Source organism: Anser anser (assembly GCF_964211835.1).
Source record: "Anser anser genome assembly, chromosome: 2".
Classification (NCBI taxonomy): Eukaryota; Metazoa; Chordata; class Aves; order Anseriformes; family Anatidae; genus Anser; species Anser anser.
In genome coordinates, this window is record NC_139721.1 from 148,597,120 (window position 1) to 148,609,656 (window position 12,537).

Here is a 12,537-nt window from a genome sequence, read left to right on the forward strand (position 1 = left end):
TGTATATAAAATCCCCAAGACAGCATGTGTTGCAAAATGTAATAACAACTGAATACATAGAACAGTTAAAACATTATATACAGCATCTGTTGCATTAGGAGACCAAACAGCCACGTGAGGGCACTGTATACAACTGAAAGAAAGTTGAACAAGTTAGTAAGTTATTTTACCTCTACTCATCCATGATTAAGCAATACATCTGTTTACGCTACCAGCAGTGAACCAAACAACCTGGTCAGTAAGCCCCTCTCCTTCCCCTTTAATTCAGAAATTGTGTAACAGCCCTCAGATAGCGATTCTTCTATTTTTTATTTTTAGCAGTATGGCTGCTTTTTATAAGTATATACCACATTAAAATCATATTCAAATAATCATTTTAATATTCACAAGGAGATGCTCATGAATGTAGTGATGCAGTGAAAAAGGATTGTTTAACAGGTATTGTGAGAGGAAGAAATCGTCTTCTTTCTGTTTGCTAGGCACAATGAAATGGAGAAAATAGTCATTTAAATCTCAAGTGGTTCTACTACAATACTAAAAATATAAAATCCAGCATATTGCTCTTTGACATCTCTGTGTGGGGTATGTATAAGCACATATAGAAAGAAGAAAAACATTGAAGTTCAGTGACTGCACAGTCCTTAGTGATGACGAATTTTAGGCAATAGAACTTAGCTTTGAGACAAATTGAATTTACAGAACGGTTTCCAGGAAAAAGGAAGGGGGGGGGGGGGCAAGTAGTATTGGTCTTCACTGAAATATAATAAATAGAAAATGTCTAGTGCCTATTTCTGAGACATCAATTTTCAAATCAGAATAGAGATCAGTCCACTGACTGAAGTCCACTGATAGTTTCCTCAGCTTTTTTTTTAACGAAATTATTTAATAACGTCTCTCAAGTACTTCAGCAAAACACATTTTTCATACTTAACGGAGACTGAAGCCTCTTGTAATGTGCAAAAGTAGCAGACAAGTAGAATGAGAAAAAAAAAACGGTCATAAATAAGTCAGCTGGCAAAATAGCATCATCAAGGAGACAGGTTTGTTGAGCCAGCATTTGATAAAAGAGACAAGATGGAGATTTCCTCTCCAGGAAAAACACATTGCTTTAGCCATTTATGTGTATTACTGGGAGCTTAAGAACTAAATAACTCTTGACATGAAAGAAATATAATGGCTCTGTCACATAAATAACACGGTGAATAGCTTAATAATCTCCTGTTATACTGAATACTACTCCATTTAATTATTTTTCACTTGAATCTCTTCCTGCTCTTTACTTATCCAGACACCTCTATTTTGTGGCTGGTGAGCTCCGTTTATTCAGTTGCTTTTGCTTTCCATTTTTTCTTCTTCCTTTTTAAACTTCATGGTCATTTACAACCATCTAACAGGAAAACAAATAAACAAAAAAAAACCCTGCCCCCCCCATCAAAAACAACATACAGGTGCTAGAAAATGTAGTCTACAGCCAGACTGTTAAACGAATGCATTTTTTATATATTTTGAAGGAGTCTGAGACCTTTATACGTGTTTCTCTTTTACTGCATTACCCAAATGGCTGATGGCATTCACCTTGCATTCACCTCTCAATGTCTGTAAGAGCGCCTGCCACGTTATTATGTCGGCTTACCTTGCTTTACAGCAGGAATCTTTTGCAAAGTGTGTTTGTACGACAGCAAACAGGTTGTGGTATGCGCATTCCTGTGGTACAGTATATTCTCATTAAGCTATTTGAGCCTTTTAAACCTTTCAGGAAGCATTTCATACAGGTAAACTCCATGTAGTTCTCCACGTAGTTCTATCCATGTAGTTCTCTTATGCAGCCTATTCAGGAAACTTTTAGTGGTACAATTTTGTGTATTTAAATTTTAAATAGAACTCAGCCAGTTGTGTGCAAAGGGACATGAGTTTATATTCATGTTACAAGTACAAAATAATGTGTTACATAAACCTCATAGTTTCCACCAAAGAAGTGCAAAGATCTCTTCAAACAGTACTAAATTGTAAATAATCAAGCACACTGTAAAGTACATATTATGTCCATGCTATAAGCAAGAAAATTATTATACAGGGCAATAGAGAAAATTCATTACTCTGCAGAAGAAATAAAAGAAATCACGTAATAGATCTCAACTGCTTTTTTTTTTTTTGCTGCAGCAGAAATGCCATCATTCGTGTGTCTTGAAATTGCTAGTCGATGCATTAAACATGAAATGAGCATGCGACAGATGAGTATACAGCAAGTCAGAGAACCTCAAGCTACTTGCCCAGCTATGAGTACTTACAGGGTTCCCCAGTTTTTGGCTCCTCCTGGCTCCGTTGTGCATGGAGAGACCTAACCTGGGGATGGTAGATAAGAAACAGGCACTGCAATTTTTATTAATTCCCCTTCTCATAAAGCTTTTCTTACAAACACCATACCAAACATCTAGCTGCACATTCAAAAACCATTTTAACTGTTCTGTTACTCGGGCAGTGATGAATAACATTCAGTATAAACCATGGTTTCTCTGCAGGTGTACTCTGCTTTCCTTTGTCAGGTTTTGGCACACCAGTAAGCAGCCCTCCTTTCAAACTACATGACATGTCAGGTAGTAGCGTACCACTTGTGATTCCAGTTTAGTATCCATAAAATTAGATTTTGGATTACAAATCCTAACAAAACGTCAGATTTTAAAAGTACATTGAATTGTTGTATATCAGGCTGTGCATCTGCGCTTAGGGCAGTAAAATATTGTAGCATTATTGCAAGTTATTATCCAAAATCAAATCACCACAAACCCAAGAAATATCAAAGTAATGATACCTTAAAAATGTATTCCTTGAAACCAGTTTATATATATATATATTAAAAAAAAAAAAGAACAGGTAAAATAAATCATTAGTTTTATATTTTACCATTATGGTATATTATATTTAATGCTTTTTACAGTATACTTCTTGCCTAATCTGTTCTCTGTTTCAGACAGGTCAGGATTCTGTTGCATCATGAGGGTACTGGTTACTTCTGCCTTTCACAACACTTACAAAATCAGTTGTGAAAACACTGGCAGTGTGTTATGACTGCACTTTTGTATGACCATCCTACAAGTTCTGCACATCAATTCCTTTAGAGACAATGAAAGAATAGAGGTAGAAGTTGTTTAATGACCCACTAAAATGTGAGTGGTCCATGAAGAGATCTGTGGTGCAATTATTTTTTGGTAATTCATGGAATCAGAGAATGGCTTGGGTTGGAAGAGATGTCAAAGACCATCTGGTTCCATCCCCCCTGCCATGGGCAGGGACACCTCCCACCAGACCAGGTTGCCCAAAGCCCCATCCAGCCTGGCCTTAAACACCTCCAGGGATGGGGCATCCACAGCTTCTATGGGCAACCTGTGCCACTGCCTCACCACCCTCTGAGTGAAGAATTTCCTCCTAACATCTAATCTAAATCTCCCATCTTTTAGTTTAAAACCGATACCCCTTGTCCTATCATTACACTCCCAGTCTTTTCTAGGTTTATATAACCACTGAGGAATTAATTTATGACCTATGACAATAATTACAAACATGCATTCTTTAGGGAGACAAAGGAGACAAAGACGTAGACATCAAACATCAGATTGCATAATCGAAGAAAAATATAGCATGATTAGAAAATGCTAACAGGGAGTTTCATTAAGTGCTACATGAAAATAAATTTATTGGACATCTTTTAGCAAAGCATTCAATGGAAATTATTTCTGGTATAAAAAACTACCTGTAAATTATCATCTTCTTTATACAAATAACTATCTTTGTTATACAAATAACATTTAGGGCATTTCAGACATAATTTGAATAAAGGCTTTTTTTAACCTTTAAGTTTTATTTCATCATTTCTTAATGTTTAGGATGTTTAAGCGTGGAATGGGCTGGAAAGAGATATATGTAACACACCAAATGGCTAGAAGATGAAAAAATTCACAGAACAAACACTTAAACATCAGTCAAGGTGTCAATATTGGGATCATTTTTAAAAGCAAAAATACTAAATACCAGTATTATTTCAACGAGAATGCCATTATTTATTTATTTATTTTCTGTCAGTCTAACCTATATTATCTTCAAATGTCTGGATTCTAATCAAAAAGAAATCTACAAATATAAGCAGCTTATTCATTTTTCTATTTTTACTTATGCTGTGACAATCTATGTACTTTTTACAAGAAAACTAGATGTATCTTATAAGACTATGATTGAAATGCACAAAGTTCTTTTAACTCCATTCTTTAAAAAATCTATTTGAAAGATTGAAGACCCAATATGTAAAATCAGTTTTTTGAAGATTACAGTGTTCGTAGTGATGTAATATACCTAGGTGAAGGATTTACGTTCTTAGCAAAGGGCATCGTGTTTCTTTTGCGTTTCTTTTGGTGTCAGTGCCAACTGAAGTCACTTGACTCCCTGCTCATATATTAACCCCTCAGTCAAGATCGTACTTCTCTGTGTGATGGTGCAGAGGGCCAGGTTGATCCAGGTTAAAAGCAACTGTTTTTTTCTTGGTGTACTGTTTCCAACTCAGATTACTTCCCAGATAGGCTTCTGGGTTCCCCAAGTGGTGCGAATGAGATGCCAGAAGATACTGGAGGCTGCTTAAGCTGGCACTGAGTCACATTTTTAACTCCTTAGAGAGGTCCTGACTTTGCGCACTAAATCCAAAAACAAATAAAAACAAACAAAAGCAATGAAAAAGTAACTGCTATTGAATTGCTGGTATTTCCTTGAAGTTGTAGGACACGATCGGACATTTCAGGTTGGAGAGGAAAGATGACCCAGGTGGTCATTGTGATGGCAGTGAAGTGCCTGGATTTCAAATTTTTGTTCAGAATCACCTCGTGTAAATTATGACAATCATAAAGAGTCCCGCCCTGTGTGGTCTTCTTATGTATTGCTTTTGGCCTTAGCCTTCAAAATTAAATTGGTTCATGTCAGGGACTGATCCCACTTAGAACAATTTTAGGATGATTTTAGTTGCAGAGATGCACTTTCGTAGCAAAGACTGTTCTTGCCTCAGCTAACAAATACACTACCCCAGCCTCGCCACAGTAAGAATGCAATGTTTCCTGTTTTTTACCTTCCTCTTCTAGCCCACTGACCCTGTGGCCAGACTAAACCCAGGCAGAACTTTACCGGCCTCAGTAAGCCATGTCAAGTATTCAAGAGCTGCAGCTGGTTAATCATCTCTACATCCCTAAAGACTAAATCCCTCTGGCAGTTCAGTCATTCCTCTGACCAGATGTTTCTCAGACTGGAAGTTAAATTTTCAGTTTCTCATTTAGATAATATCACAGAATCATTTAGCTCGGAAAACACTTCTGAGGTCATCAAGCCCAACCTTTAACCTAGCACACAGTTTAATATACCTCGCTAAACTAGATAAAAAAGGTGCAAATAGTAACAAGTTGCTAGGTAAGCATTTAAAAGCTGCTAATGACCTACTTGAAAACTAATAAAAAATAACTGCTTTTCCAAATTCACACCACCAGAGTTCCGTGGAAATTTGTGGTTTGTTTATAAACAGCTCACTCCATTGGTTTCCAATCTTTAACACATTTTCTCAACTTTTCTGTTTGTAATCAGATTTCCACCTTTAAAAATACATCTGAGGTGTTACTAGCATCACAGCAGCTGATTTTGACTTCTTGAATACACTAGATGGGGACAGAATTACTTCCAAAGGCACCAGCACAGTTATTCTCAGTATTTTTATGCTTGCCTGCTCATTTGATTATGTTATTATTCCACAAAATATTTTCTAGTTCAACAGGGGGTTCTAGTAAAGCACGTATTTGACGGATGGGCATCAGAAGTCTGTCCCTAATGGGTTGTTAATCACGGGAAGAGCAACGCCTGTTTAAAACCCCGAAGAGACACACAGCGGTGTGTGCAGCGAGCAAAAGGAGGGAAACAGAACCGAAACAGGAAGGGGGCTGTTCGGTATTTCGGCAAAGGAAATGCAGAATGCAAACTGACAACTTTCATCAGCACCGGGGACGTTAAAAATGTATTATTTGCTCTGGATTGTGATCTGGGTAGGTGTGTTGAGTAACTTCTGTGAGACGCGTTAACAACGTTAAGCGGTCAAAGGCAAAGCCCGTGTAGATAAATGCAATTCCCTTCTCACGGAGTCAGAGATAAGGGTTATTATTTCTGAAAACGCAGGAAATCGATACTTCGGCTCTCCCCGCTCTGTGAACAAGAGAAACGTGACGCGCCCTCCCGCTCCCCGACCACCGCGAGCCAAGGGAACACAACGCTGGGCTTTCCTTCTCACCGGGCGCACCGCCGCACGGTTTCTCACAGAAACATAACCCACAGGCAGGGGCAACACCTAACGGTGTAAGACAAACTGGGCCATGTAACTCGGGCGTGCAGCGGCGTGCCCTGCCGGGTCCCCCCGCGCCCCCCGCCCCATCCCCGCTCCCGGGGCCGGGCCCGCCCGGGCGTTACACCAAGCCCCCCCACCCCCAACACGCCCCGCCCCCCGCCGCCTCGTCCCGCCCCTCAGCCAATGAGCAGCGCCGCCCGCGGCCCCGCGGCGCCGGTTGGCCCCGCCGCCTGCCGTTGGGGAGCCCCTCGGCCACTCGGCGGCGCCGCCCGCGGCCAGGCCCCGCCCCCTTCGGCGGCCGGCGGCGCTGGGAGTCGCCGCGGACGCCATTTCCTCAGCGCCCCCGCGGCGGCGCGGCTGCATCAGCGCTGACGTGAGGCCGACGCGCGGCTCCGCCCGGCCCAATCCCCCTCCACCCCCACCCCCCTGTGACGGGGGCAGCGCGCACAGGGCGCCGGGTGAGTGCGGGAGGGGGCGGGGACACGGGTGCGCGCAGCCCGGCACCCCCCACGCGCCCTCCCTCCCTCCCTCCCCCCTCCCCCAGGCGGCGGGGCCGCGCGCGGGGCAGCGGCGGCGCGCGGCGGGCAGGGGAAGGGCAGAGGGGCGCTGCGCCGCCGGGAGCGCGCGCCAGGGGGCGGGGGCGGCGCGTCCTCGTCGGGAGCGCGCTCGGAGGGCCGCGCCCGCCCGCCGTGGGGGAGCTCGGGGCCGGGCGGGGCGGGGGGGGGGGATGAGGGGATGGGGGGGGGGGGGCAGCGGCTCTGTCCCGGCGCCCCCTGAGGAGAAGGGGCGGCGGGGGGGGCTCGGCGGCGGCTGGGGATGGGCGGGGAGGGTTGTGCCCGCTTCCAGCGGGGTTCGCTAGCGGTTAAACGGGCCCCGGTGCTGGCACGGCCCTCAGGGGTGTTCAGGGCTCCCCGGGCTGTAAGGACCGGTACCGGCTGCTGGGGTCGTTGTGGGTGCGGTGATCCTGAGGTACCAGGCGGGGGAGGGGGCTAGCTGGCGTCCTGGTGAGGACGAGGAGGGTGGGGAAGGAAAAGGAGAAAAACGTGTGGAAGTTAGGCGATGGGAGAGCAGCGTTGTGCCGCCACGGAACGCGGGCAGAACGCGGCTTGCCCCGGCTGGACGCTGCGGGCGCCGTGGTGCGCTCCTCACAGCGGCACGGCGAGGCAGAGGGCAGCGCCCCCCTCTGAAAACCGTCTTCTCCCCCAAAACCGGCGCTCCGAGCGCTTCCACGCTCGCTGCCGGGCCGCCAGCAAGTGCAAACCAGGCCTGTGTAAGTTCACACGCTTGCTTTCTAGTAACTTCCCCGAGAATAAAAGCCTTCAAAGAGGTGCGTGGAGCAGGGGTTGAAGCGTATTGCTAAGCCTCTTCCTTTGTCATAAGCCGCCTCTGTAAACAGCCACCGATGTACCAAGTATTGTGGAAATAAAGAAGCTACCTTTAAAACGTCTCTGGGTATTTAATGAGAAAGTCACGCATGCAAGTTTATACCGGTTTGCACATGCAGTTGAATTTCACGGTCAAACGTTAAATATTCACATTAATATTCACTGATATGCTTCTAGAACAAATAGCACTATTGATGGTAAAATAATTTTTTTGTGATCTTTATCACAGAAAACTATATCATTAAAGATGCTATCCTTGTCCTTTATGGACAAAACATACTAAAAAATGCCACCTATAGGTACTAAAGGCATTACCTACAGATGTAAGTGACTTCCAGTTGTCTGCCTTTCCCTTGAGCTCATGCTGTCAGTTTTGTCCCGTTGGCGATGCTGCTGTTACCAGCTGAAGAAGCTTTTGGTGTGTTTTATGTGCATCTTCATCTTCTTAATCGGTGTTTACCTGCTACTGAGCTACTGTACCTAAGTGTCAGTAACTATAGTAAATACATATATTAATAGGTATTAAGATGTTATTAACTAGATAACAGTTAAGCTTCCTGCCAGATCTTGAAGATCTGCTTGTAGGGAGAAAGGGCTATCTTTGCTTAGGTTAGGGAAAGCCATTCCCCCCCTCCCTTTTTTTTTTAGTGGGAGGGGTATGTCTTGTTTATTGAATTAAAAATCCAGACTAATATTTAAAATTAGTGTCCAGTCATCATAAACAACCAAGGTAGAATATGTAGGAAATGATTGTATTAATGGTGAATATAGGACTAAAGCTTGTATATTGTTAATCATACAGTGAAGAAAAACATATCATTTTAGATGGAGGTTAGGACTGTATCCTTTAAAACTAATTGATTAATTTTCCTGTAAAACAGGAGGAAGGTTACAATATTATACAGAGGGTAGACTTTAATTAATTTAAGCTGTAGTGTGATGCGTACTAATACTGATACACCTATATAAAGGATTTTAAGTGGTTGACAACAGTAGTTTTTTTCTTTGAAACTTAAAAGGAAAAAAATCTTTTAGAATTTTATTTTAGTGTGGAGTGATTGAGTATGAGACATGAAAGAAATTATTTGGTAGGTTCTGCATTACTAACTTTCTTACAACTGAGGTTTTAGAAAAACATTGTTTTGATCTACTCCATTTTATTCTGCATATTTATTGAAGTACTTCAGTATTCATGGTTAAGTGATATATGAGATAGTACAGGAAATAAACAGCCTGTAAGGCTCAGGCTATATAAATCGGAGAGTTTATGAAAATGCACTAAAGACAGCGATACCTGGACCAGATTGTGGAATTCAGAAGTTTCGTAGCATGCACAGTCTTGAGCTGCGCATGAGCCCACGTAAGGTGATGTGGCTGTACCACGGCACCGTGGGCGCCAGTGGCTGCGAGTGACCTTTGCCTGTGAGTTTAGTTATTCCTATGGGTATGTTTACGGAAGGTTCTTAATCTTGTGACATGTATGAATTATGATATTAATAGGCTACAATATATCTTCAGTTAGCCTTCTCATAGAAGTTTCATGTCAACCTAAATCTTTTAAAAGTACTTACGTATTTGTTGTGGTTGTTTTGGTTTTGTAGGATGTAGTTAGACCTTTGTAATTGGGATGGGGGATTTCTGCAGCATTGTTACTCAAGACCCAGTTTTCCAACATACAGCCATATTTTCAAAAATAAGTGGGTTTTAGCTTACCTAGAAGTAGTGTTTTGCTATGGTCTAGGGTAAACTTGAATTTAATGGCTGTCAAAAAAACAAAAAAACTAAAGAAAAGCAGCATAAAAAATTTCAGCATAAAAATCTTCAGTTTTTGTTCTTCTTTGCTAAAGATTTAAAATAAGCCATCGTCTATGTTGACTCAGAATATACACATTCATAGGTGGAAAATATATTTCAATTCTTGAGTTTTTCATGTATGCCATGTCTTAATTATGTTTGCTATTTCACTGACGTATATAATGCTTGCTGTTGTTCTTCTAATTTAATGTAGATAATCTAAAAAACAGTTCTTTCCCTGTACTGTACTTTATAAAATACTAGGAATAACTTTTTATTGGAATTTCTGCTGTGCTGATGCTGTTTTCATAGCTATTAGCTAACAGTTACTGGACTGCAGCAGCTGGAAAAGCTGTGGGAAAGAGATGCTGATAATAAAAGTAGTAAAACAAAACATTTTTGATAGTGTTCTGCAATCAGGAAAGGATTAAGCTACAATTTGGAACATAAAACCCGTTTGTTCATGAAATGAAGTCTGGCTCTTGCCAGGTAAAATTTCTGTGAAATGTTTTCAGTGGGATGAAAATACTTGTGTGTTGGTTTTCTGGTTTGTTTTTTTGTTCGTGTTTTCAGCAGTAGGTTATGTGTGACAGATGGCTTTGGGTAACAAAATACTTCAAGGCCTGTACAAAGTGAATTAAATCTGACTGTATTCATATAGGAAGAGGTTGCAGTGACTGTGGTGCCCGTACATAGTCATCATTTAACCTGCCCTGGTGGGTGAGCTGTTCTGAAGCTTACGGAGGCATTCGTAGGTGAACCAGATACAGATTCAAACATGAAAGCTCTGTGGCTATTCCCAGTTTACTAAGGAACAAACACATTTTCTACTTTTTTATTGTTATATTGAATACATGTATACAAATGAAATGCATTAATAAGATAAACATTTTGAAAAATTATGGTGGAAAACTTGGTGAAAACATTCTCCCCAGAGTTGTCCAGTTTGGCGTATTAAAGTAGCCCTTCAATTAGCTTGTACCTAGCGAAAGAGTTGATGAGTTATAACTACGAGAAGGCAGGAATGTTGAAAGAAATTATGAATTTGATCTGAATCGGTGCTGACACAGAGTGTAAAACTTCTGTTCGCAGAAATACCCCGACAAGTGTAAGCGCTTAATTTGTGAGGTCCTGCCAGCAAGGCAGGCTGTTAAATCCGGTCAGTAGGACCCCATTAGAGGAACGCAGGTTTGAAATCTGCTGCTCTATGTCATTTCAATGGGTTCATCTCTGACCTGTATGGTTTCAGGTTACCACAGAGGTAGAGCAGTGTTTTCATGCCTTTATTCTGTGTTGCCCCAGAAGGAGCTGAGTTGGACGCAGCGCCGTTAACTTGCCGCATGTGGGACTCTCCCAGCCAGCTGGGACAGCTGGAGGTGGCGCTCAGCCTGGCTTGCCGTGCCCTAGTTCCAGGGCCTGAACCCAGCTGATCTGAGCCTGCAGAAGCTCTGTTTTCTGCCTCTTACAGCCCCTAGCGGTGTCACTTCCTCCTGTGGTCTTAATTCCTTCCCCAACACCGCGCGCAGTTGGGAGCGTGTCTGCGGGGCACGCTGGGCTCTGTAGGTTCCGGTACTCCCCGTCTGCCCAACCTATATCCCCATCTTTGTTCTGTTGTGACTTGCACGGTTGCCATGGCAATGCTTGTGACTTGTCACTTGTTCCATGTTACACCTTCAGTGCAGAGAATGGTAGGGGAGAGAGAGAAAGGGAGCCGAAGAGAACCTTGTTTTAACACACACACATCTTCCGTTATGACTAAGAGTGCCAAGAGATATGGAAAAGCAACCGTAAGGTAACTGCATTTCTATACAGCAGATATATTTAGAAGCTTTCTCTGTCGAGTTTAAACTTGTAGTTTAAGTTGAGGGTCAGGGAGTTGTTTATTCTTCTCTGAAACTTGCCCTAATTTTAAAACCTGCAGAGTGAGAAGAATGGCTGAGGGTCTTGAGCCCTGAGCAGTTTACAGATAGTTGTACTACAAATCCCAGACCGGGGTTGTTCTCAGCGGAGCCTTTAGAGGGCTGTGCCAGCACGTGGCCGCTGGGAGACACGAGGGACCCTCTGCAGGCAGTGCTGGTGGGCTGTGCAGGAGCACAGTGCTTGTAGACCCTGGGTCAGCTCTGCTCAAGACCCCAGGGCTCTGCTCATCCCTCCCCTGAGAACCATTTCCAGAACTGCCCCTCCTTGCAGCTTTCCAAAGCACACGTTTTATAGCTCTTGGCTATGTGAATGAAGATTTAATATGAGTGAGTGGGAAGAAAGGACTTCAATTAATCTGATAAGTTTGAGAAAGATCTATGTGTTTACTGTTAGTTGTTAGTTTACTGCTCCAAATATAAAATAATCTTGTAGTGCTGTTTTCTCCCTAGATGCCCGATAAACCTTAATACAACAAAATTTATATATGTGTGTACTTACTTTTAGACAGATGACCATGGAAATGGTTGAATCGCAACAGGATGAAAATACAGTGGATTCTCTGCCAGACAGAGATGCTGTTCACGATCGGAGTCAGCCAGGCGAAAGTCATATTTCCTCAGTACCTCAGGTAAGCTGAAATGTGGAAAGACGAGAAGAATCAATAAAGTGACATTCAGAAATGTTACGATTCTTTTATTGTTGATGATGAAATTACTAACTTGTATGGTGTTGTCATGTGCTGTTAAGTCTTGTTGTTAAATAGGAAAAAACACCAAGCTTATACTGAAAACCATACCTGCTGTATTTAACGATAGGCCAGTATAACATCAGGTCTGTTAAAAGGTGACACTTTAAGGAGACTAGGCTTTTCAGAATGATCATTAGGGATCCTTTACACTTTTCTCAGATGATTATATGTATTTGTTATGCAGATGAGGATAGAGTCCTAAAGAATTGAGGTGGCTGCAAGATCAAACAGTGGAAATGTGTGTCTTGAAGATGTGTTGCATAACAAAAGTGAAAATGAATAAAAATAGTCATTGCTCTTTCCTACTTCCATTTTTTTATAGCATGTGTTTA

The 12,537-nt window shown here is 42.4% G+C and overlaps 1 protein-coding gene across 15 annotated transcripts in view; it reads left to right on the top strand.

Annotated features, from left to right (window-relative positions):
* The window catches only part of CREM (cAMP responsive element modulator), a 65,191-nt gene that overhangs the window by 25,014 nt on the left and 27,640 nt on the right, over positions 1-12,537 (top strand). For 2 of the 15 annotated variants that reach the window (XM_083827349.1, XM_083827352.1), the window contains exons 1-3: positions 7,345-7,628; positions 11,215-11,329; positions 11,962-12,085. The exons of 1 other annotated variant lie outside the window; for it this stretch is intronic. In XM_083827349.1, coding sequence (XP_083683475.1) covers positions 7,418-7,628; positions 11,215-11,329; positions 11,962-12,085 — 450 coding nt within the window. In that variant the 5' untranslated portion in view covers positions 7,345-7,417. 12 more of the 15 variants (XM_083827355.1, XM_083827340.1, XM_083827353.1 and 9 more) reach the window with 11 other exon arrangements.